Here is a 27,584-nt window from a genome sequence, read left to right on the forward strand (position 1 = left end):
CATTTATGTCAAGCATATAGGTGTAAGAGAACAATTTCCTAATACTGACATTTGTAATATTTGCATTGCCATAATGTGGAACACAACATTTTTTTTTCCCCCAGGAATAAGAAAAGAGACATGCAACACTAATTCCTCAGTAGCAAGTACAGCTGAGATGCAGTGAAGACCAGTCAGCCACAAAATAATTGCTTTAAAATTGCAGCTGGGTGTTTTTGTTTTAGTTTGGTTGGTTGTTTTTTAATTTCAAGAGACAGATGCTAGGAGGTCAGGATAAGGTAAGGCATACTGAGGACAGAGAGGTCTTCAGTGCAGACTGGAGCTATGCAATTGTCTCTTCTGGGACTGGTGAATAAGATATAAAGGAATGTTCGTTTCAAAAAAGAACTTTTAGCACATCATAGCAATATAAAATTTGTTTTAACGAATACAGCATGTAAAATTCTGTGTCCTACTAACTTGAGGACTAGATGATCTCTCAAGGTCAAAGAATTAAAGAATCATAGAATTTCTCAAGTTCAAAAGGACCCATAAGGATCATCCAGTCCCACTCCCTGCTTCTTGCAGGACTACCTAAAACTCAACCCTATGACTAAGAGCATCATCCAGACACTCCTTGAACTCTGAAAGTCTTGGTGCTCAGGTCACTTCCCTGGGTGACTGACCACCCTCTCGGTGAAGAACCTTTTCCTAATGTCCAAGGAACAGCCCTTTCTAACTTCAGAAGAAGTATGTTCCTACAAAATCCCAGTGCTATGAATGCATTGATAAGATCCACCATGCAAAGGCAGGATAAAAAGAGATGTCTAGGACAAAGAAATTACACACAAGGGCACTTGTTACTTAGGGATGACTTTCTTTTTATCTACACTCTCAAGGAAACTCTGAATAGAAAAGTGACTGGGACAAGTATATCTAATGTACAGTGCTTTTTCAAACGTGTTATAAGTATCAACAAAATAGCTGTTTGGAAAACCCTCAAATTTTCTACTCCAGTGGGAGAAAATCTGCATCCACACACCTTCTCCAATTATTCTATGTGTATGCTATTCCAAAGGAATCTTTGAATTAAAAAGGACCAAAAATATTTTACTCAGAAGCTTGTGACATAAGTTTATTGTATTTTGTAGCATTCTTTCCATGACATGTCTAATACAATATTTGTGACCACTACTAAAAGGATTGTATGAGGGCATTCACTGCACTTACAGCCAAATTTGATAACCAATAAGCAAACAGGCAGCTACAGTTCTTACTGTCTTTTTTTTTTTTTTTTTTGAAGTGAGCATTTAATGTCCAAAACAGCAGCTCAGGATCAGAGCAATCTTACTGTCCTTACCATTATTATGTTCTCTAGGTAAATATGAATATATTCTAAATGAAGGATGGTGAAAGCCTCATGGTTAAGTGGAAGTCCACAAGCAGTTTCATGGAACATTCATATGTGCCTAACTACTGCACATTTCTGTAGCAACACTTGTCCTAGCTAAATATAGATATATTTGTGCTTATAGATGCTTTATTTCCCTAGTTTATTTGTAAAGTATATAAGCCATAAAACTAAAAATGAGATTTCTGGGATTTTTCTAATGTATATGCCAAAAAGAGTTTTGTAGGGGTCTGGGGCCTGTTTTACCTTATCCTTGCTTTGTGTAGGTCGTATGCAAGTTTTAGTCCTAGAACTGGAATAGCTTCTCTAAGTGGCAGCATAAATGGCAGCCGTTTTAGTGTGGGCTTTTCCCAGCAGATATTAAAAAATCTCCTTGAATGCAAGCCAAATAATGCTAGCTTACCAAATTACACATCCTGAGCCATTTGGACTTCCTACACAGAAAATTTTCTCCACCCCTCCCCCCAAAAAGGCCCCAAACACCAGATCCAGAATAAACTTGCTGAAGTTCTACAAATAACTGGCAATACTGGGACACTGGTGTTCGCTATACTTTTGAATGACTGAACTCACATAGCTTTCTCTTTCGTTTCTCCCATGTTCAGGTATTTATTTGCTGTATCTGACTGGAACAGGACTAACAGAAATAAAACGCTGTGCGTTATATTTGAAAAAAACTACACATACAATCTTAGATACCAAGAACTTTCCATATAATTTCTCTCCTGACACTCAAAATATCTATCATCATTGTGTCTCATCTTAAAAACTGGTACACTTGTTTTTCTGAGACAAAATACACTGGGGCTGAGATAGGAGTACAGAACAGCAGAAAAGATTTGCAGTTTACTAGTCTGGCAAGTATACTCCAGAGCTGACACTCCATTGCAAGGGTCAGTACAAGGTAGTTTAGCCATCTGAACGTGCTTTACAAATGAGAAAAAAAATCCAGTTTGTAACTACTGAGAAATATGAGAAGATACTTAAAACATAATAAAAAGTAAACATTTACTGGATTATTTTAAAGTATATTACTAGAACCAACAGGACATAACTTTAAACATGTATAAAGTATTATACATAAAAATGCATAGATATACAGTAAATATGTTCATTTATATGTAGACAGAGTAATATGTACACATAGAGTCTGTTGTGCTTCTGTAAGTCTAAGCAGTAATTCCTGCAGTATACTGTCTTAAAGCAGTTTTATTATACAACTGTTTCAATGTAGTGGGTGTTGAGAACAATGTACATTAACACTAAGTAAGTCATATCCATTTACTCTTGAAATGTACAAATATAGGAAACAAAGGCCATAAATGCAATAGTACCTACACCTCCAAGACTTCCTTTTTTTTGTTTTTTTCTTTCTGTTTATTTAAATATGCACAAGTCCGCCTAATGGTGATATATAGATTTCATTCCTGCTTTCCTCCCATGTCAATATGTTGACCAGGCACTCAGGACAAAATCTTTGATGGACTTCAGCACCACTTCCACTGATTCACCTCAGTGTGCTCCTGACCTTGAAGTCTCCAGGTCAAAAATGAGAGGAAAAATAAAATAAAAAATATATAAATAAACCAAACAAGCTTATGGGCTTTTTTTTTTTCACAAGTTATTTGCCATATCACTGTCAAAGCAGCTGAATCATAGTGCATCCATGGGCAGGAGCATATAGCAGCTTTTGTGCACTTTGCAAAAAATATATTAAGGAAAATCAGGTCTTTACTGGCTTGTTTTATCTGTTGCTAAAAAGATGCTGTGCTGCTTCTGAGCTCTTTCCATCAAATTCTTTTTCTTCTTTTTCTTGTCCTTTGTTTTTGTTGGCCTTCTCCCTAAAAAAAAAAAAAAAAAAAAATACTAGACTGCAGTCGAAAAACTCAGAGGCACAGAAATTATCGATGGGGACAGCAAAGGTAATGCTGGCTAATGATCTTCAATCATCAGTGAAAACAAAAATTTTCAGTGTGGTACAAGAGGAAGCAGGATGTTTGACTGTCATCACTTGTCCTCAGGCACAACTTACCTGGTGTGAGTAACCATACTGAAGCAGGTCTCACTTTTGGGAGGGTAACTCAAACAAGCAACATTATGCAAGTGCCTGGGGCCCAGAGCCAAACGAGTATGAAGAATCCTAGCCCACTGAAAGTTGGATGTGTGCCTTAGACCCTTGTGTAAATTTGCTTGAGTGAGTAATCCTATTGAAGTCACGTCCAATATATCCATGATTTCAATGAGAAATTAGGCATTACAGCCCAAGTACGTGGTTGGATGTCATCCTACGTGCTTTGGTAAAAGCAGCGTCACCTCTGTGAAGAACTGTTGCTATTGCTTATCAGTACGCGGTGCCTAAGCCTCAGTATATTACTGTGCAGAAACAAAAATTTCATTACATGATTCTTACTATTGGAACTTCACTGAAAAATAACCAAACTCGGGAAATCAGGATCAATGTAGGAAAAAAAATATCTCCTGGGATGGGAAAATTTTTTTCTGTTCAGCTCTTAATAATAAATCAGTGCCCTTTGATTATCTCAGCAAAGATGCCATGGACTGAAGAAATGCTAGATACAAAGGCCCTAATTCAGCAATGCATTACTCTGTAATTATATGCTTAAATCCTATCAAGTTTACTATGATTTAGGGAGATGACTGAATGCTGTCTGGAGTAAGAACAGTCTGGGTTTTCTTGGCTGTACCATATACTGAAATATGTGATCAGTGGTAAAGAAAATAAGATTATTAATCTCTAGAGGTGCCAACTCAGTTAACTTTCAGAAGAACTAAATGAACTTAAAAAGACAATAAAAGAAAATTCAAGTAGCAGATGACATGAAAATGTGAAAATGTAATTTTCATCTACACTGTCAGTACCTTATTAATTGGGAGAAATGTTTGCCAGTCTGGCTTTGTCCATATTGTTTCTTAATTAAAAAGGCACAAACCAGTATAAAGCATTTTTCTCTATTTGATAATAACGGTGAATAAATTGTATTCTAAAAGTGTCAAAATGTATGATTTATTAAAAAAAATAGGGTTATATACTTCAGATTACATATTTGTAATATGTGGTATAGCCTACTATTCTCCAGGAATTATTGTAATACTTGTATATAAAATAGGACAGGACATTAAGGAAATGAGCATGAATTTAGTCCGTATTAAAATCATAAGGCTCTTTGGAGTTTACTTCTGCTTCTCATTAAAGTCTGACATTAATGCTACTATGGCATTTTGCCATTTTTAAATCTAGTTAATCCTGCACAGTAAAACCTCAGTTCAACCAACCATTAATCAAAGCAGCATTTAAGTTAAAACTCTTTAGTAACACTGTATCTAATGACTACACACACCTAATGAGGTCAGAGGGAAGGAATACTTGACACAAAGTGGCATTGCAACAAGATGGTTTGAATTATAGAAATTCCGGTATCAACATTTCATTACGTGATTCTACTAGTTGGCATATTGGAAGGCATCAGAACTAGGATGAATGTATAGTTCAACACTGTATTCTAATTTGCACTTTAAATATTCTAAATTTTAACACAAATCTTTGAAATATTTGTTAAGGAAGGAGTTGATAAGGGGAAACAATTTGAAACAAGTGACTAATGCTGATGATCAATTGATTCTCAGAAGACCAGGGTAATCAATTAGAGCTTTAATGGAGTTTTGCTATCCTATTTGCTTAGTGATCTTACTGTCCGAGGTTTTTCACTGTACAGACCAATTAGTAAAGGAAATACAAATTCCAGTCGGTGCCTCATCTAGTTTTCTCTACAACCTCCTCCAGAGAACTAGAGGAAATACTTACTGTAAGTTTAAGGCAGTGAAAGATCCTATTATTTTTCCTCTGAAAACTTTGAAATGCACAGATAAAATGACACACAACTCATCTGGTATCTTTGTCTAAGCTTACAGAGTAGCTCCTGTAACAAAAGCATCAAAACAAATTGCCAGTACACTCCCTATACAATACACTTAAAATAGAAATGAACTGGACTGGATGTCAGTAATTTGACGTGTCATTTTGCAACAAACATACTACAATAGTTCTGCAGCTCTGCAGCAATTGCCCCCATACCTGCTTTTGGCCCAAGGTACATTACCTTCTTTTACTTGTGTCATAGAGTAGAAACCCCTGCGGAGGCAAGACCACTGAGAAGTTGATACCTGATAATTTGTTCCCCTGTTAATGAGGTATTTGGAGGCTTGCTATATTTCCAAGTGCTGTATTGTACCGAATTAGTTTCATTATTTTAAGGACAGTATTAAATCACATGGAGAAATGGCTGGTGATGCTGAGAGTCCCAAATTCCAACTGTCATTTTAATCTGAAAACTGAATATAAAAGGTAACTTATTGGCTAACCATCAGTTCCTATATGTTACTAAAATGCAATAGAGATTAAAGATTAGCAAGAAAAAAGTGACTATAAAGACTATAAACAGCTCAAATGAAGTCTGCTGCTGAAGTCCCCATACATGAGAACTTTTATTAAATTCAGATTTCAGTTACAGTGCTTAATCCGTCAGCAGAAGCACAGTGAACAGAAGTAACTTCTGGATATCTTGCTACAGATGTTTTTTGAAAAACATGATGTTTATGATATGGAAAATAGATCCCCAAGGAAGATCCAGGAGCCCAACGCTAGCAGTTCCCCAACTGGAGGCCGTGGGGTGAGGACAGCCGATGGAGGAGGCGCTTCCCCGGGGCCGGGGCCGGGATGGCAGCAGCTCCCTCCGCTCTGTGCCGTGGGTCAGGTGTGGAGAACCTCGTCCGCAGGGAGCCTTGCACGGCCTCCCCCATGCCTGCCACACTCACTGCTCCTGAGAGCAAGAGCCCTGACCCCAGGCCCCTCTCTCCAGGCAGCAGCCAGGCCCTGCCACGCTTGGCTTTGCTCGGGCAGTTGAAAAGGAGCAGATTTTAGCAGCAGTGTATTATAGTCCAGAACTTGCTGTTGCACACAAAAGGCAATTCCTGACTGAAGCAGATGAGGGAGAGCAAAAGGACTCTGTCTCTAGAGAGATTTTACCACTATCAATAACAGGTTATAGTGTTACTGTACAGGACAGAGAGTGACAATATCTGAGATATTAAGTCTGATCCACCTAGCCTACAAACCTCTCCTTTTCAGAAACAACATCCAAGCAAGCAAATTGTCCAGTGCAGCCACCTGGGATCCACAGCCTGCACCACTCTTTAAACGACATTCCATCCTCCCTAGTGATAACTCACCTCCTTGTCATCTCTCAGATAGCCACGCGCCTTGCTTCTCCTTTCCAAGTGACAGACCTGCACATCAGGTCTCATCTTCAATCTTTATGACTGAATACAATCTATTTTTGAAAGCCTTAGGTGTTAACAGCAGTGGGAGCAACTACAAATAATTCATGCAAAAAGCAGGATATCTGAGCACTGTTCAGATTACTGTATTCCTATTTTTATTTTGATTGCATTTTCCCTTGCATACTAACTAGCTAACTAACTTTTCCTTGAAAAACACTTTTTATCTGACTGTCTAGAAAAGGGCTACTCAAATTTTATTACCAGAGTCAGCTCTGAACATGATTTACAGAATTTAACACTCTGTAAAGCCATGTGTATACACTGAAATGTATAGGGCCTAAGAAAGATTGAAACTTAGTTGGATTTGGTGTGCAATTATCTAGTAAATAAAAGCCTTAAAAGTTTATCTATCATTCTCTATCTCATATATCTGCACAGGTTATTTTACAGAAGCAAGATTGGCAAAGCCATTCATTCAAACCCTTTATTGCAATATTATACAATTCAGTTTTGCTATTTGCTTTATAAATTACCAATAAGTAAGTCCTCATTTTCTAAGTAACTTATCCCAATGTTTGACATCTTTACAGTGTTATTCATTATATTTGTTTGGACCACTTGGTTCTGGTAGGTAGATGGGCAATTAATATGCTATGCAATGAAATATTATCATTAGCTAACAATGTACCACAGCTTCTAATAGTATGACAAAATATGGTACAGAAACCTATACGTAATAATGTAATTCCAACATGAATCCCAAAAAACCCTTTATTTATGCTAATATACACAGCAATTGTCCATACATCAGAGAGCAATAGATATAAAAATAATTATTTAACTTGGCTCTTACTGGATTATCTTTCTTTCTTTGCTGTTTTTCTACCACTTTATCAGTGTTGCTCTTACAGCTGCTGCATTAAGAGACTTGTGCTCAGTTCTCTGGCTTCTCTCATACCCTGAGCTGAAAGGTATTTGGAAATACTGTATGTTCCTCTGTGGATGGACCCACCTGGTCAATTCGGGATACACATTACCTGGTTCAGAAGGAGCCTTCATCACCTTCTGTCAGCTGCAAAGGCAGCTTTCTCCAGACAGAGTTTGGGCAGCAGATTCCTAACACTCAGGGCTGGTTTTCCAGTACTAAAATGCAGCAAATGTATCACAAGGACTCCCAGCCACCTTACTCAAGATCCGTGGCTCAGAGAGCATCAGTTCAGTATCTGAATGGTCCTTCATCTGCTGTATAAACACTGTCATATGTACAAACCAAAATCTGTCCATCGCGAGTTTCCGCAGATGGAGAAAAGACAGCATATATCCACATGAGGGCAGCAAGGATTTAAATTTAAAACATTTACTAGGGAAAAAAAACAACTATCAGTAGCTTTATTTCTTAGTGTGATTCCCTCACAAATTTTCAGCATTCTCACATACAAATCATTATTTTAGAGATATCAGAATGTTTAATACTCCCTTCTATATTTGAAACAGTTTTTCTACTATTGATTCTGAATAATGGAACTTAGAGGTGTCTGGCTGCTTCCCTTCCCTGGATTTTCATATGAAGGACTTTCACTGCTAGCAGTAAAGGCACGATGGTGTCCTGGGATAACAGCAGACCTTGCTAAATACACCTTTTAATCTTCTCTTTCTTTTGTCCTTTTAGGAGCTGAATGCTGCACAGTGGTACTTCATTTTCCTATGGCTGCAGTTCTACCATAGACCCCTGTGTATGGCAGCATCTCATCTGTGTGGTAAGCTAGAAAAGTTGTTACACTCAAGTCCTATCACTGAAGGATGGCAGACAGCAGGGAACTAGCGACAGTAGTAGAAAGATGGTAGAGATACTCGATGAGTAAGCAGTCAGACCAACTCAAGAGAAAGAAGGCAGATGTAAGCTTCTGGAGGAGCCCTCTCTGGCAGGACAACTTCTGTCCTGCATGGAGCCATGGATGCCTCATCATTTACTCCCCATTTGCACTGCACATTAAACTACACATGAACGGTGACTGCAAAAATCCAACAACCGAGCAAACAAAGGATTCAGACTAGAAATGATTCACCGGAGGTAATTTATTCCCTGGGGCTTTCAGCTGGGTTAAAAATTTTGGATACTGAAACTGCCAGAGAAATTCTTAAGAAAACTTATAAACACACACTCAATGAAAGAAAAAAATTCCTCACCACTACAAAGTCAACCTCTTCCTAAAGCATGATTTATAAACCCACACTGACAAGTGGCCCACATGAAGAGGACACAAAGAGCTCAAATAACTTAGCAAACTTCAAACCTCAGGTGTCTCTACCAATCTCACCTGTTACTGAACTCATGACAGCTTTCCTAAGCTGGTTTGCAGTTGTTTGTTTTAACACCATCAAATTTAGGCTGAAATTGGCTATGCTCAATGTGTGCTACAGGAGGAACATGACCTGGGGGAAATCGGCCAAAGTAAAATAGCCTTTTTTGGACAGGGAGGGAAAGACACTGGGGCTTAGATGGTGACATTGGAAAAGAAGTAAGAAGGTTGAGGAGATGGGAAAGAAAGGGTCAAGAAATAAAGGGTGTTAGAAACCAGTTCCTCATTTTCCTGGGTGAATTTCTGATGTCATTTGAAGAAGTCCTGCAAGCACATATTTGACTCTGAAGACAACAGAAGGGATGGTATGATCACATAGAATACATTAGCTGTTCACAACGCCATTTCAAATCCCAAAACACCAGAACCAGTAAAAGCAGGTTAATTAATGTTTGCAAAGCACTGAAACACAGTAACAATGGACACCATAGAAAAGTCATAAATTATTTTATCATTCTTTCCTCTTTGGCAAGGGTTGAAGAATGTTGAGCAAATGAGATCTTAGAACTGAATAAAAATAGAAAAAAAACCCACCGTCATTATAGACTATATCACAACTGATAGAAAGGAGCAAATGAAGGCACTTCTACAGCTTTGAAGTACTTGAGCTTGCAAGCTTACTGGTCTTCTTTTGTACTTTTTGGTGCAATACTAATAGCAAATGGTATAAGTTACATGTTTTCCCAGCCTAGTGAAATTACTAATAGACTAAGAAAATTGGTTCCTTTATGCAAATGCAATTTGATGTTTTTTACACATTCTTCTCTATTTTATGTCAATTTTCCCAATGAAAATCAAGGAAATTTCTGTCTTGAGTAAACCTTGTCATTTCCTACAAAAATCATTACAAAAGCACTGGTAGTGCAAAGCTAACCTGAGCAATGTTTTATTCAGTTCCTGCAGCCAGTATTCTAATACTTTAACTTCAATTTAATAATTTCAGAACTTTGGGTAAATTATTATATCCCAAATAACACTTAACATAGCATATACTTGGTGTTTGTATACACCAAACATCAGCTACTGAGATGAAAGCTAATTTTAAAGAACCAAAGAATAATTCCTCAACTAAAGGAAATATCAAATTATCCCAAGTTTATGTATCTTAATCCCACTACCTTTTTTAGTTGTGACACATCCACTAAGAAATTAAAGGTTTTACTATTTAGGGCAAGAATAAGCAAAGCGAGGTACTCTTTTTCTCCCAAAGTACACATCTCCTTTTCATCTGGCCTGAATATAAACTAACTAAGCAATACTAAAATTTGATGTTCTTTCCTTCTGGACAATATTGAGTATCATCAGAAACTGTCATCTGTTTAAGAAATACTGATTCCTCCACAAAGAATGGAATTTACGTGTCACAGCCTACTGAGAGTTCAATGGATTTTTTCCTCAACTTTAGGGCAAATTCACTGGGAAAAGACTCATCTTACATAGCTGAAATGCAATGGATTTCCCACAGTGTAGTTTACCAGCATATACAGTAGATGGCAGTGAGATATTAACTGAAAACTGGCTTCCACTTCCATTATTTCAAATAAATTATTTTTGTTTTGCAGAAGTACCCATTACTCTGCCTCGAACATATGGCATTCTATTAATTAATGAATATTAAAAGTGCAAAAAATAAAAATTAACAGATACTCAGAGAAGAAAGCAAAAGAAGGCACACTAGGGAAAGGGGAAAACTAGCAACTCTAGGTGACAAGGAAACTCTCCGAAAACTCTGATAGAAGACCTGTGCTTAACTGAACAGTGTAGACGTTTAAATGTTGGGTCCTGTTGTCCTTTCAGTCACAGTTGTGTGAAATCGGGTGGGTCTCCATTACAGTCAAAAAGTTTATCTAATGTAGATTTAGCTCAGAATTGAAATGATACGCGTATCGGTTGCATGCAGGGTACTCACTATTCTTATCTTAGTCAACACCATGTCAGATCAGATGCTTTGCAAGCAGAGCCAAGCAAAATATTTCCAATGAAAGGTTTCAGTTTGTTTATTTTCTTTCCTTTCACCAGCTAGTATAATTGACTTAAAATTCCCTTTGTCGTGTATTTCAAAACAGATTCTACTTTTCTTTCATTTCGCATTTTCCTAGAGAATTTAATTAATTTTATTTTTATCTCATCATATAAGGAATAGAAAATAAATTCTACAGAGACAACATTTATTTGTGGCACCTGCAAAGTTTAATTTCATACTGGAAATTGCATTTTCATCAATTAAGGGTTTCTCTACAGAGAGAGAGATTATGCAGGGAAGTTGATTTTTTTTTTTTTTTTTTTTTTTTTTTTTATTCTCTGTGAAATACTATTTAGTTGTTAAGTGTTTATCTTTTTTAATTCCCATTAGGGATTCTGGTCAAGAACTGAGGAACAATTTTGTTCCGGGACCTTTTTTATCTTTTCTTTTTTTTTTTTAACTGAAACAGCTCAAAAAATAGTTCTAATTATCAGTTCCTCCTCTCTCCAAGTAATGCACAGGTATTGAAGCTCTCTAAGAAAAGAAGCTAAATTAAACGCCTGATGATTGAATAAAGTATGAATCTTCCAGCAGGAAGATTCCTACTGAATAACAACTGAAAGTGAAGACAAATGTATTATTTCTAATAATATGATGAAAAATTATTACCTCAGTCTGCTCATCGGGAATGGTGTACCAGATTAACTGCTGCACCTGCATTGCTCGCTGATGTTCATTTGCTATATACTTGAGAAGGTGCTGAAACAGAAGCTATTCATACTACCTACCTAAATGTGGTCAGGTCAGTCTCTCTATATCCGTAACTACATTGGTGTGTACTCTGTACGCTTTTCCCTTCTCAGACATTTTTCTGGTGCAGTGAGATGAAGCACAGGCATTTGTTTCTTTCACCGAACTCACAATCAGAACTTCACTCCATCCATTATAGCTTTTACTATCTGTACTATGGTCAGGATGGAGTCACTGCCTTGCTTTTCTAGTTGTATTTCCCCTCTGCTGATGCAGTAATGACCTAAATTTACCTTTCAAGATTTCCCTTTACCTTCCCCCACACTATGGCCACAGACTTGTCTATAGTAATGCTACACCTGTATTAATAAATCAAACAGTGTTAGAGAATATAACCAAATACTGTACCTTGATTGTCTGTCATGTTCTGGGGCACCCCCTGCCCTTCCCAGGGCAACAGCTGAGGCCAGGGCTGCTCCCTGGCTTGGGTGATGTGGACCACTCAGTGCAGTGCCAGATAACACTCCAGCATGTTTAGTTAACTACCGTAGAGACAGTTGGTATCTTTGAGCTGTGGCCAGTCAAGATTTAAAAGATGTCCTGACTTACATGGCTTTACCTCTGAAAGTATTACAATAGCTTTTTTGCTGGCTTAAAGAGAAGCACATCCACAAGGCTTGCCTGTGAGGACCTAATACTCATGTGCATGCCAGGCTGATTTAAGCTGTAAGCAGGTAATTCCACATCATATAGCTGCAGGAAGTTTATTCACTGCCAGAAGCTGGAGAAAGGGCACTCTTCACCTTAAATCTTACTTGCTTCCCAATAGTCACACACCAGTTTTTTATGGATATTAAAATTAATACTGCACAGCCATTTATAAAAAATGGATATATGCAGTATCCAATATGGCACTTTAGCTTGCTAAAGTTTTTGTTTATGTAATAGTATCATCAAACCACTGTCACAACTTTAGAAACAGATTTATGGCCCACAGAACTTTTTTGGAAGTCTGTTGTTTATTTGAAGTCTACTTTACAATAAAGTTAGAAATATAAAATCACCCGACTAGGTTCTGTTAACTATGATCTGGACCAGCTTTTGCAGCTCTATTATTCTCTTTGGAAAAGTAGTGCATAAGGAGTTCTGCAAGGAAGCAAAAAGGCATCAGGATGACGGTCCCTCTGTAACGTGGTCATGCTGCACCTGAGCCCCTCCACTGTCTCCCTGGCAACTGGCAGCACAGCTCTCCCAGGATTTGATGACACTTTTTTTTTCCCACTGCAAACACACCATGAAGAGAGCTATGGAAAGGAATAGCTGGACTAAAGGGTGAGTTTCAGCACTCCAGGGAAAAACACGGTTCCCTTCCTACCCTGAAACTGATATTAAAACAGGTACACAACTACCACACATTCATCAGCACATACAGAGCATGTCTTCTTTGGTTTTAAAGAAGACTTACTCAAACTAAAATATCAGACTTGGCATGGAATGTGAAAGAAAGAGAAGTTGTATGACCATCAGCTATTTGTGTTATTGTCAATTTTATTTCATAAAGAAGTACTGTTAACCCTATTTTGATTTTCACGCACCATGCACCTAGAGTTTTGCTGTACCCCTGGTTCCTAGCCTGCCCATGTTTCTAGCACACAGAAAATGTCTGTGGGGACCATCTCAAACTCTGGACCATGAAACTGTAAAATCATTCAGCATGAATTTAAAACTGCCAAATGAATTTTCTTCAGACTGCCTCCTGGACTTTTTGCTGAGTGTTTGAGCAATGTTTGATTCAACTCTCTGCATAATTCTTGCCACATAAAAACTTTGCACCCCCATCCCCACAAAAACCCCATACAAGCAGCTCTTTAAATGTTCCCGTGTTGCTGTGAAGCCTTAACTAAACTTTTTTGAACAACCAGCGCTTGAGGCTTCAACATGAGCTGGCTGAGAACGGGAGGAAATATCAGTAAATCAGCATTAAGGACCTGAAATAAACTGAACTTAAAAGTACTTCTTTTTGGCCTTCTCCAAAGTCATGCATAAACAGACCACGGGACCACCTCACTTTTTTTTCCCCTTCAAGGCACTAAACTGGTGTATACCACCCATTAATTTCTTCTTCTCAGGAAAAATAATTTTGCTCAAGATATCATGAGCCTTTAAAAATCTAATAGTTAATGGGTTTCAGTGAATGGACTATAAAATATTTAACGTTTTTAAAATGTTGTAGATATTGAGTTATTGATAGGTTCTTCCCCCTTTTTAAATGTTAATCAGAATATAGTGTAAAACATCCAAAAGCAGAAAATTCAGTCTGACATGCTTGGATATTTTCATAGTAAGAAATTTATTTCCTTCACATTTGAAGGAAGTAAATGAGGTGGTTTCAAAGTTATGGTTATTTAAAACAGAAATTCACATAGAAAGAAACAATTTATGCTGTACTTTCCTTAAATTATGCTCTATAACTTTTCCAAATAAATTCAAGTCTGTATGTAATAGCAGCATTAGATATAATGTGTCCCATATTAAATTTTACTGCAGATGTACACGGGAGCATAGTAAAGACAAACCACAAGCAAAATAACTCAAAGTTCATTATTAGACTTAATTTGTCTTGTTTGCCTTGAAGTCAGCTGAACCTGTTCTTAACTGAAGTTCACTGCATGAAGATTGTCTCAAACCTGCATACCTTTTCAAATCCATCGATTAAATAATAAATACCTAGATAGGAAATTTAGATGATGCATGTCTCTAGGAATGCTTACACTTTATATTAATATAATTGAAAACATGATTTATTCCTTAAAACTTAAGATGATGCAATGATGGCAAGTGAGAAGTGGGGTCAAGAGAACCTCTAGTGAGATCTCTCACATAAACATAAGAAATGAAACATTATTCTCATATGCTGTTGAGGCTAATAACTTTCGGAGAAATGCATCCAGTCTAGATCTGAAGACAACATGAGATAGGGGATCCATCAGTTCCTCTGGTAACTGTCTCAGGAGTTAACCATTCCACTGCTGAAATATCTGCCCAATTCCTAATTTAAATTTTAATATCCAGCTATTATTTCTCATTATGCCTTTCTGTCCTAAATCAGACTTTTCTCTTTATACATTGTACATAAATCTCTGCTCATCACCTTCTGAGAAGTTAAACATATGGCAGCTTTTGTGCACCTTTCTTTAAAGCTTATTTTGTAGTCTTCAGATAAAGTTTTTGACTCACATGCAGTTTCCTTCTGAATTATCTGTTCAGTTTTCCAATATCTTCTTTAAAATATGAGTCTCAGACTAGATGTCAGAGTTCTGCTTGTACATAGGATATAATTGATTTACTGTGCTCTTCCTTACTACCAAAGTTATAGAGACGAGAATTGCATTTGAAATTTTTCTCTCTACATTATAGCAGACTCATGTGATTCCTTCTGAGGAACACTGCTTTTTAGATGCCATTCCTCATCCTGCAGGTATGCATTCCCAGTCCTATAACTCTGATCCTCCAGGATAACTTTATGTTTAACTAAATGAAAATGAATTTTGTTTGAATGGGACCACTTTACAAAGCAACCTGGACTTTCCTTTAGGTCTGCTCTAGTGTATTGTTTACATTATCCTCAGTATTATTGCAGTTATGTGGAATGCCCCTTTTCTGGATCCAGCTGGAGAAGCTGAGGACATTTTTGCCCTGGCTATTCCTCAGTGCCCACCACCCGGCAATTACCTGTCGTAGCTTGGCAGGCAGAATAGGCTGCATTAACAACCACTACTCCATGGAAGCACAGGCTGGTGCCCACAGGAAGGCTCCGGCTGCCTGTCCCAGTGCTGAGGGCCACCCGGCAGGCGCTGTGCGGGGCTGGCTGAGCACCACAACAGCTCACTGCAACGGCGGGTGTCACCTACAGCAACCATGCAGAACCAAACAAAGGCTTATTGGAAAATTACTTTACTAAACTCAAGTAAGTCCTTGACAATAAATTCATCCACATGAGCTGTTTCACATGCTTAAACAGATGAATATTGTGTACATATTTCAACCTTAAGAGCATCAGTGTTTAAACACATTGAATTCAAAACCATGTATTTTTTATATTTAGCACTGACCTGAAGAAGAACCACAACAAAATTGGTTTTTTCCCCTTCCATAGGTTAGAGGTATTGATTTGCTAGCGGAATGAATGGTCTGCAGCATCTCTGTTATGCGAGACTATTGCTGCAGATGCTCTCAGCAACAGAGGGGGCTGTATTTCCCCCTCATATACACAGCAGCTGGATACAGCCTTGGCATCACATGATGTAAGAAGCAGTATAACGTGGCGGCTAATAATACATGTGCAGTGAACAAATTAGGTTCTCATTCTGATATACATCTGTGAAAAAGACAGCACTATAATCTCCACCATTGGCTTAAACAACCAGTCCAAAGTAAATGAAAAACTAATGCTTTTTCCTGCATAAAACATTTTCAAGTATATATTCACTGATAAAGTTGAAGAAAAATCTGTGGATGCTTTCTTAAGAAGAAAAGGGAAAAGAATATATAAAATAAACACAGCATGTAGCTTAAAAGCTACTTGTCATAAAAGGCTTTTCCTGACTAAGTTACAGATGTACTTAAAAACCAGATGTACATCAAAGACTGTTGATTAGAAGCACAGAGAGAAGTAATTATAAATTATTTTTTTCAAAAAATAAATTCTTTATTTTAATACCAATAAAACCTTAGTATGTACAGAATGATTCTATGAGTTTAATTAACCATACAAAAAATATAAATGTATATGCTATGCTGGCTCCACATCATCACATTCTTATAGCTAGTTTGAGTGAGCTTCTCACAGATAGGAGATCTTGGCTTCATTATGTCGTGACAGTATTAGCTTAAGGACATTGCACAACTGAAACTCTTTAGTATTTATTTATTTATTGCTTAGAAGTGCCTGATACTAACAATTCTATGTGGGCCAAGGTATTTCCAAAAGTAAATATTGAGACTGGCAGACATAGACAGCCCATCCAGCAGTACACTAGCACAAACCACTGTCCTTGCTAAACTAGTGGCCAGCTGCAAGGGCTACATCTTACAAATAAAATAAAAAGAGCCAGAACACAGGTTTGAACACTGTCATGAAACACTAGCTGATTTCCTGGCACACTTCTGACTTGTGCCAACCAGCACTTCTTCCAAGAATGGTACATTCCTGTCTGCAGTTTCTTTGCAGATCGAGAGATGAAAGAAACATTTACCCAAACCCTTTAAACTTCAGTAATTTCAAATTAGCAGCTGTTTTTCAAGATGAACAATTTTTACAGTTCTGATTTTAGATGCATGCATGATAAGCCCCTGGACTGGAACATATGGACCTAAAAACCAGACACGTAAGGGTATAACTTTGGTTATACACATGGGCTGACTGATACTGGTTTGAATGCTGGAAGTAAGTATTTATTTGAATGAAGCTCAGCTAAGTGATTATCAACTTCTCACACTGAAGTATAGTTGATCTCTACTGAATGATAATTATTTCGTCATGTCAGCAAATACTCGTTTCTTGGCCAGTGCCTTCATCACAATCTGTTCCATGTGTTGATTTAAACTATCCTGTAAGATTAATAGCGGGTGACAACTGGATCATTTAGGGTATGACATATTTATCAAACTAGTTACAAGTATCCACTCGACTGTTTATTTTCTCCACTGAGACAACTAATCTACTATTATAGCCACTTTTCTTCTCTGTAACTCGGACCGGAACGTTGCATTTTCTTCTTGTCATTTGCTGACTTCAGGAGATTCCTTTCAAAATCCTGTTTGAATTTAATTCTCCTTCCAGTTATGCTTAACAGCTGTCAGTTTCCTTCTGTGTAGCTGAATAACTACTTACTCCCAAATGCTATCCAATTATTCTTCACTAGACTTCTTTCCACACATATAGGCTTTGAACATGTGATTTCTGTTGTTAATTTCTGCGTAAATAAACTTTAGATAATAGCTCTTTCTCCAGACCTAATTTCAATAGGAAACATAAAGTACTAAAATGCAGTCAAAAAGAAATGTTTGTAATACAGAATAAGCATTTATCCCTGGTTTGTCTGTCTATGCAGACAATTAAAATCTGCAGAGTTATATGGATTATTAGTGAGAAATTGCCAGTGTTATAGTTTCTCTCTATCAGAACTATGGAAACATCCTAGGTAAGAGTCACAAAGCAGACTGACTCATCCCCAAGTTGAACATTCACAGTGTGCATTAACAGTTATTTACATGTAATTAACTAAATGGAAGAATCCTGCCACCTATAAAATAAGCATGTTATATAAAAAAAATAAGTTGTAAAATGCACATTAGGAGGTTATTATCAACATCATAAGTTAAAGAGTTATTTATACAGTTAGATTTTCATTGATATAGTTAGCTTTTCAAAGGAAAATACCTTAGCCACTTGAATATTTCTAGAATATTAAAAATAATTTGATCATTTTAAACTACTTATCAGTTTCTGCATGGATCTATTTACCCAACAGAAAAAAAAAAACACAGAAACATTTAAGAGTGATTTGTGGAGGTAAGAGCAACAAAGAAATTACTCATTGTCAGGAAATGTGTCTATTTAGATTAAGTGATCATAATATTATTTGTTTCCAACAAATACAGTTCTATGATCTTTAAACAATACATTATTTTGAATTAACTCTGACTTAGTAAATTAGATGACTGATTTAATTTTGAAAATCTGGATAAATATACAAGTAAAATCCCTGTGAATCAAGACTTTCCATGCCAAGTCTCAAGTATGAGGGATTTTTTATGATTAAGTATGAATTCCTGGAAAACGTGGTTTATCATAGAAAAACTGGCAAAACTTTCACAGTATTTGCTCTAACAGGCGCCACTGTAATAGGCTGCAGATCTATGAATAGGCCAAGAACAGAAGCTAAAACTAACACTGAACAATACAATATGTTACCAAGTGGGAAGATAGGGTTTTTTTCTTTTCTAAATTATAATAGATGGGATTGATTTCAATCCATAATTTACATAATGAAGAATTTAACTGGCCTGGTCTCATCATTTCTCAAAAACATTGTTTTGATAAGTGATTCTGTTCTGAAATTTCATCTGGCAATGAAAATACAGTCATCTTTGAAGAACTGATTTATTCTCTTCTTACATGCAAGAATTACTTCTTGGGAGCATAACTAGCTTTCAAACAACAGATCAGATATGTTACTATTGCTAGCAGAATTTTGTTCATTCCATGCTGGCCATAAGTCTTGAACAATGCACTGACCCTCAAATTTCACAAATCCTTAAAAGCCTTTGTGCATAACGTTACGGGCTGAGAGAATCAGCTGGTAGCATCAGAATACAAAACCATGGAAGTGGCTCCTCTTGTTCAGCCAAGGATCCACCAAAACCACTACTGTAACAGTAGCTCAAAACTAATATGTTGTTAACAGTATAAGAGTAGAACAAAAAATGTATGGCCCCTTTCACAAGATACTTTACTACCATGCATGAGGCTTGACAGGTACATGGACATACAGAGGCACTTACTGCTTGCAAACAGGTTTTTGCTGGGGAATGTATTTTCTGGTATAACCCTTGTAAGTGAAAGCCCCACCATCTGGCCTTCTGCCACTCGGTAACTTCTTTGCCACTTCATGATCCTAATCCTGCAAAGTTAATTAGGATCATGCAACTATGACATTTTCAGCTGGTAACAGAGAGTTTTCCAGCAGATAATAGATCAGGCCAAACTTCTTTTCCACAGAAGGGACAGCAGAATTTGCATGACACTGAAAGTACACAAAATCTAGGCTTATCAAGGGAAAAAGAATGAGACGTGCATTGAACCTGCAAGTCTCATATCTACTGCCTGAGTCATGAGAGACCAGAAATGATAAAGGAAAATCTGAGCTGCTGTATGAGACTAATAGAGTGTGGAAGAAAGAGTGAGTTACAACTGATTATAACAGTGCTTTCACGCTAAAATTGGGATATTTGTTATTTCATGGCCCTGGACATAAGGTCCTTTCCTGACATGATAGGACACGAACCTATTTCTTTTGCAATGTCAACCTACAGCATCATGTAGTCATACAGAGGCTGCCACTGAAAAACTTGTAGCTCCATAGTATATCATCCAAGTATGTATGCATCACTCCACCCCGAATTTAAATGCCTTACAAATAAGGCACATAATGCTTGCATTTCAGTTATCCTAGGTTTGCTACTATAGAAGGTGATTGCATATTTTTGTATATGGCTTCAAATTACTCACAGTTTTGAAAGACCTGACCAAAATGGTAGTTAGAAAAGATGAAAACATGTGGAGATACTAACTATTATTAACACTGGGGCAAGAGTTATCAGGGCTTATTGACAGGACTTTTAACTAGATATGAGGGGGGACAGGGAGATATTATAACTGGGCATGTTAGGAACAAGCTCAATGGAGGCAAGGCTTGAAGGATAGTGGACTGGTGAGGGCTCTCCCTCTGCCACTTCATTTGAGAGAAGGGATAGGTGTTTAGGAACCGTGGAAGCACCTGAGAAGGGTCTGGTAGGAAATAAGGCCCACGCTCACAAAAAGGTGTTGGATTCATTAGCTCATCTCAAGTGCATGTGTACCGATGCACACAGTATGAGCAACAAATGGGGAGCTTGAAGCCATGATGCAGCACGAGAACTATGACATAGTAGCTATAACAGAAACGTGGTGGGATGTCTCACATGACTGGAGTGCTGCAGTCAATGTCTACAAGCTCTTCAGGAGGGATAGACAGGAAGGAGAAGTGGTGGAGTGGCCCTGTATGTTAGAGAATGCTATGAGAGCTCAGAAATCAAGTATAGTGATAACGGGGTTGAGAGTGTTTGGGTTAGGTTAAGGGCCAATAAAGCAGATCTTGCTGTGGGAGTGTGCTATAGACCCCCCAGCCAAAGCAGTGAGGTGGATGAAACTTTCTCTAAACTGTTGGGAGAAATCTCATGGTCACTTGCCATTGTTCTTGTGGGGGACTTGAACCTCCCGGGTATCTGCTGAGATCACAGCACAGCAGAGAGGGAACAATCCAGGAGGTTCCTGGCATGTGTGGAGGATAACTTCCTCACACAGCTGGTGAGCGAGCCGACCAGGGAAGGGGCCCTCCTGGACCTGCTGCTTGTGAACAGGGAAGAACCTGTGGGGGAGGTAAAGGTTGGAGGGCGTCTAGGGTGCAGTGATCATGAGGTGACTGAGTTTTCCATCCTTGGAGAAACAAAGAGAGGGGTTAGTAAAACTGCCACCTTAGACTTCTGGAGGGCAAACTCTGACCTGTTCAAAAGACTGATTAACAAAATCCCTTGGGAGGCTGCCTTGAAGGATATGGAAGTCCAGGAAGGCTGGACATACTTCAGGAGAGAAGTCCTAAAGGCACAGGAGCAGGATGCTCCCGTGTGCTAAAAAAAAGGAGGCAGGGAAGGAGCCCGGCCTGGCTAAACAGGGACCTTTGGCTGGATCTCAAGAACAAAAGGAGAATCTATCACCTTTGGAAGAGGGGCCAGGTCTCTCATGAAGACTATAAAGATGTAATGAAGTTATGCAGGGAGAACATTAGGAGAACCAAGGCACAGCTAGAGCTCAACTTGGCTACAGCTGTTAAGGATAACATAAAATGTTTCTATAAATTCATTAACAGCAAAAGGAGGATTCGGGAAAATCTCCCTCCTTTACTGGATGCAGAGGGAAACATGGTAACTAAGGATGAGGAAAAGGCTGAGGTGCTCAGCACCTACTTTGCCTCAGTCTTTAGCAGAGGAACTGGCTGTTCCCTGGACACCCAGCCTCAGGAGCTGGGAGATGGGGAGGGGAAGCAGACTGAGGTCAGCACAGTTGAAGAGGAGGTGGTCAGAGACCTGCTGCACCACTTGGATGCACACAAGTCTGTGGGACCGGATGGGTGACACCCAAGGGCGCTGAAAGAGCTGGCAGATGTGCTCGCCAAGCCGCTGTCCATGATTTACCTGAAATCATGGCTAACTGGGGAGGTCCCATTGGACTGGAGGGTGGCAAATGTGACACCCATCTACAAGAAAGGCAGGAAGGAGGATCCAGGAAACTATAGACCTGTCAGTCTGACCTCAGTGCCAGGGAAGGTCATGGAGCAGATCGAGTGCCATTAGAAGTCATATAACGGACAACCAGGGGATCAGACCAAGTCAGCATGGGTTTATGAAAGGCAGGTCCTGCCTAACAAACCTGATCTCCTATGACAAGATGACCTGACTATTGGACAAGGGAAAGGTTGTGGATATTGTTTTTTGAAAATCCAGGTAGACATTTGAACAGTTCCCCACAGGATTCTGATAGAAAAACTGGCTGCTCATGGCCTGGATGAGCGAATGGTTTGCTGGGTCAAGCACAGGCTGGATGGACAGTCCCAGAGAGTGGTGGTCAATGGAGCTAAATCCAGCTGGCGGCCGGTCGCAAGTGGTGTTCCTCAGGGCTTGGTGTTGGGACCATTTCTGTTCAACATCTTTATTGATGATCTTGATAAGGACACAGAGTGTATCATCAGTAAGTTTGCAGATGACTCCAGGTTAAGCGGGAGTGTCGATGTGCATGAGGATAGGGAGGGTCTACAGAGAGACTTGGATAGATTGGATCGGTGGGTCAATGTCAACGGGATGAGCTTCAACAAGGCCAAGTGCCAGGTCCTGAAATGGGGCAACAACAACCCTATGCATGGCTACAGACTTGGGGAGGTGTGGCTGGAGAGCTGTCTGGAAGAGAAGGATCTGGGGGTTCTAATTGACAAGCAGCTGACCGTGAGCCAGCAGTGTGCCCAGGTGGCCAAGAACGCCAATGGCATCCTGGCTTGTGTCAGAAATAGTGTGACCAGCAGAAGTAGGGAGGTGATAGTCCCCCTGTACTCTGCACTGGTGAGGCCACACCTGGAGTATTGTGTCCAGTTTTGGGCACCTCAATATGAGAGAGATATCGAGGTGCTGGAGCGAGTGCAGAGGAGGGCAACGAAGCTGGTGAAGGGCCTGGAGAACAGATCCTATGAGGAGCGATTGAAGGAGCTGGGACTGTTCAGTCTGAGGAAGAGAAGGCTGAGGGGAGACCTCATCACTCTCTACAGCTCCCTGAAAGGACATTGTAGAGAGGTTGGTGCTGGTCTCTTCTCACAGGTGATTAGTGACAGAACAAGAGGGAACGGCTTTAAACTGCAACAGGGGAGGTTCAGGCTGGACATTAGGAAAAAAATTTTCACAGAAAGAGTGGTCAGAGAGTGGAATAGGCTGCCCAGGGAGGTGGTGGAGTCACCATCCCTGGATGTGTTTAAGGGTCGTTTGGATGAGAAGTTGGGGGATGTGGTGTAGGGGAGAACTTTGTAGAGTAGGGCTGATGGTTGGACTTGATAATCCCAAGGGTCTTTTCCAACCTGAATAATTTTGTGATTCTATGAAAAGCAGATCTGTCTTTGTACAAGCATCCTAAGTTTAGAGTTGCTCCAGCAAACAACAATATCAAACCTTGTCTCAATACAGGACTGACAAATTATGCATAAGGTTTGAAAGGAATGTTATGAAATACTATCAGACATTTTTTTTCTTGAGTGACTTAAAAAAACATCTTTTTTTTTTTTTTGTGGCTATGTTAGAAAGCTAAGTAAACAAACAAACAACAAAACACACACAAAAAAAAAAAAAAAAAAACCAACCAAGAAGTAGAAATGTCCCAACAAAAATGCACAATGTGCACTGCAGCTATGTCTCCTCTCCAGACTGCATTATTCCATTGAAACTCATTTATTGTAGTAACCATGAAATGGAGTTTTAAGGTTATTTACTAGCCACATCTTGACATTTGGAAAAATAGCTGTATATCAAGTAACACAATTATACACAGTACAATAACAATATATTTGTACAAAATATAACACAATCTGTTAACCACAATTTAAATATTTTCATATGCTTCTGTAATTCCTACTTTTAGCCAGTACTGGAAGCTCCAGAAGACTGGTAGAAAGATTGTTCTTATGGCATGATTTCAAGGATGTATTTTACATCCCTTTTTGAGGGTAAGATAAATGATGGTCAAGAAATTTTGAAATTATATAGAAAGCTAAATATTCTTGAGGTTTTGGTTAGGATTCTAGGGACATGGGTTACTATTTGGACTGTATTCAAAGGCATACTGCACTATCATTATTGCAAACTAATAAGTAATTCACAGGTAGCTACATTCAAGAAATCTCTGTCCCTCACTGTTCCTTTCATTATTCCACCATGTGATTTAGCTCTATACTTGAAAATAAATTTAGTATATTTTCAATGATACCAGACAATTTCAGTAATAGTGCAAAAAAGTTTTGTTGCCAAACTGTTTCAAACTCCATTTCTAAATCAAAATCATGGAGGGCTCCTTGAGAAGTGTTCAGCACATGTGACCACTAGATTATTTTGTCCCATTTGGGTTAATAAGTGTAACTGTAACATAGTCAGAAATATTTCATAACTGATGTCACTGATTCTGGGGGGGAAAAAAAAAAAACAAAAAACCAAACCAAAAAAACCCACACACACCCCCCCCACATTATTCTATGGCACTATTTGTAATCTAACATTTTACAATCCTGAATTTTAGTATGGAGAAATACAAGACTGTAAAATCCCACAGCATGCTCTACAATACCATTAGTTTGGGCAGAAAAAGACTAACTTTACAATGCACATTTTCACAAACCCCTGAGGGATTCAGAACAAGTCCAACTAGAAGTTAACAGAATCACAGAATCATCTAGGTTGGAAAGGACCCTGGAGATCATCTAGTCCAACCCTTTGCCTAGCACAGTTCCCACCTACAGCATATCCTTAAGCTCTAAATCGACCCTACTCTTGAACACCTCCAGGGATGGGGACTCCACCACCTTCCTGGGCAGCCCATTCCAGCCCCTAACAACCCGTTCTGGAAAGAAATGCTTCTTAATATCTAGTCTGAACTTTCCCTGGCGCAACTTGAGGCCATTCCCTCTTGTCCTATCGCTTGTTACTTGGTTAAAGAGGCTCATCCCCAGGTCTCTGCACCCTCCCTTCAGGCAGCTGTAGAGGGCGATGAGGTCTCCCCTCAGCCTCCTCTTCTCCAGACTAAACACCCCCAGTTCCCTCAGCCGCTCCCCGTACGACCTGTGCTCCAGACCCTGCACCAGCTCCGTTGCCCTTCTCTGGACAGGCTCGAGTCATTCAATGTCCTTTTTGTAGTGAGGGGCCCAAAACTGAACACAGGAATCGAGGGGCGGCCTCACCAGTGCCGAGTACAGGGCTCAGATCCCTTCCCTGTCCCTGCTGGCCACGCTATTGCTGACACAAGCCAGGATGCCATTGGCCTTCTTGGCCCCCTGGGCACACTGCTGGCTTCTGTTCAGCCGGCTGTCAATCAACCCCCCCAGGTCCCTCTCTGACTGGCAGCTCTCCAGCCACTCCTCCCCAAGCCTGTAGCGCTGCTGGGGGTTGTTGTGGCCCAAGGGCAGCCCCCGGCATTTGCCCTCAGTGAAACTCCTCCAGTTGGGCTCAGCCCATGGCTCCAGCCTGTCCAGGTCTCTCTGCAGAGCCTCCCTACCCTCGAGCAGATCAACACTCCCACCCAACTGGGTGTCACCTGCAAACTGACTGAGGGTGCACTCGATCCCCTCGTCTAGATCATCAATAAAGATGTTAAACAGGAGTGGCCCCAACACCCAGCCCTGGGGGACACCACTCGTGACCGGCCACCAACTGGATTTAACTCTGTTTGCCACAACTCTTTGGGCCCGGTTGTCCAGCCAGTTTTATGCACAGCAAAGTGTGCCATTGTCCAAACCTTGAGCAGCCATTTTTGCCAGGAGAATGCTGTGGGAAACGGTGTCAAAAGCCTTGCTAAAGTCAAGGTAAACAACATCCACAGCCTTTCCCTCATCCAATAAGCAGGTCGCTCTATCATAGAAGGAGATCAGGTTTGTCAGGCAGGACCTGCCTTTCATAAACCCATGCTGACTGGGCCTGAGCATCTGGTTGTCCCTCATGTGTTGCATGATGGTGTTCAGGATGAGCTGCTCCATCAGCTTCCCGGGCACCAAAGTCAAGATGACAGGCCTGTAATTTCCCAGATCATCCTTCTGACCCTTCTTATAGATGGGCATCACATTGGCCCATTTCCAATCAGCTGGGACATCCCCAGTCAGCCAGGACTGCTGGTAAATGATAGAAAGTGGCCTGGTGAGCACCCCAGCCAGCTCCTTCAGCACCCTCGGGTGTATCCCATCTGTTCCCATAGATTTGTGTGTGTCTGTGTGATGCGGTAGGTCACTGACTGTCTCCGGGATTGCAGGGGGGTCGTTCTCCCAGTCTCTGTCTTCTGGCTGTGGAGGCTGGATTTCATCAGTTCAACTAACCTTGCTATTAAAGACTGAGGCAAAGAAGGCATTAAGCACCTCAGCCTTCTCTTCATCACTTGTTATCAAATTTCCTCCTGCATCTAGCAGGGGATGGAGGCTCTCCCTGGTCTTTCTTTTGCTGCTGACATACTTTTAGAAACTTTTCTTGTTATCAGTGTCAAGTTATCTTGTTGTCAGTAAGGCATTTTGAAAAAAGCTGGAGGCATCGCTTAAAACACATTCATCCTTCTAAAAGAATACTCTTCAGTAGCAAATGTCCAGAAGTGCTCAGCAGTTAGTAGAGCCTACTAATAAAAAAAATTGACATTGAACAAAATTTTGAAAGCCTGAACAGCAACAGCTGTGAATTAAAAGTACCAGTAGCTAAAGATTCAAATTATTCTAGCTGCAAGTATCTTCTGGATTTAGGAAACACTATCAAGCCTGGAAGCATACAAACGCTTTTATTTCTATGCATATATTGTTCCAGTCCATCTACAGTGGAACATTAACTTTTGTGGATAACATGGTCAATTTTAATATAAATTAAAAACATGAGAGATGTCAAACCTATTTAAAAAAAATTTAAGCACAAACAAAATCTGTTTCCATATCTTAGCTAAATGTATTGAGAGTTATAGAAATCAAAGCAGAATAATAAACGTTGGCTCTTAAGTTACAGTAACTCAAACAAAAATTTTTCCAAACTTTAACATTATATACATGATTAAATACTCAATTTCCTGCTATTTTTCTATCAAAATAAAGCTACACTGTAATAAACACTGTATGAAGCTTCAAGCAAGGAAGATCTAAATCTGATTATTACTTTTTAAAATTGGGCAGAAAACTGCTCCAAAACTTCCAAACTAGACAAAGTACCTCTTGCACTTATCTTCATAAATGTAAGATCACTATAAGTACATTTTAGCTCCTTTTTAACAGGAAAATATGTTTGCCAGAAAAAATAAGATTATGGAGCTTGTTTAGTATTAACTTCTGCCAAGCGTAAACAATTTTTCTTCGAGTTACTACCCAGTCGTATGGCTAACAGCAGTAACTATTATCACTTCATTTTCTGTTAAATGGCTTAGGCTTGAAACCGCTCACACTTTTGCCTTGCGACTGCTCTGGACTGTTAAACAATCAGAAAGCACTTGTTTTCAAAATCTAATATATGTGGTAGCATGGTGGCATCACTACCATTCAACAGCCTTCTAAAATGTGCTTTTTTAATTTTAAATTTGGATCGGCCGAACATCGTACTCACGTGATCACTAATGTAATAGGATAACTTCAGTCAACTCAACTTTGAAGACCACAAGTAACACATTTTTAAAAGAAAGCTACTTATTACTAGCAGAATATAAATATAACTAAAGAATGAAGTATTCTTATCAATAGCAGGAAAT

General features: G+C 39.2%; 1 protein-coding gene across 2 annotated transcripts in view; it reads right to left on the minus strand.

Annotated features, from left to right (window-relative positions):
- Nucleotides 1-1,279: 1,279 nt before the first annotated feature.
- Nucleotides 1,280-27,584, minus strand: part of RSPO2 (R-spondin 2) — a 55,858-nt gene continuing 29,553 nt past the window's right edge. For both annotated transcript variants that reach the window (XM_026843530.1, XM_026843528.1), the window contains exon 4: nt 1,280-3,231. In XM_026843530.1, coding sequence (XP_026699331.1) covers nt 3,122-3,231 — 110 coding nt within the window. In that variant the 3' untranslated portion in view covers nt 1,280-3,121. The remainder of the gene's footprint in view (nt 3,232-27,584) is intronic.

This window comes from Athene cunicularia (assembly GCF_003259725.1).
Source record: "Athene cunicularia isolate RWA chromosome 2 unlocalized genomic scaffold, athCun1 chr2_part1, whole genome shotgun sequence".
In the NCBI taxonomy this organism is placed as follows: Eukaryota; Metazoa; Chordata; class Aves; order Strigiformes; family Strigidae; genus Athene; species Athene cunicularia.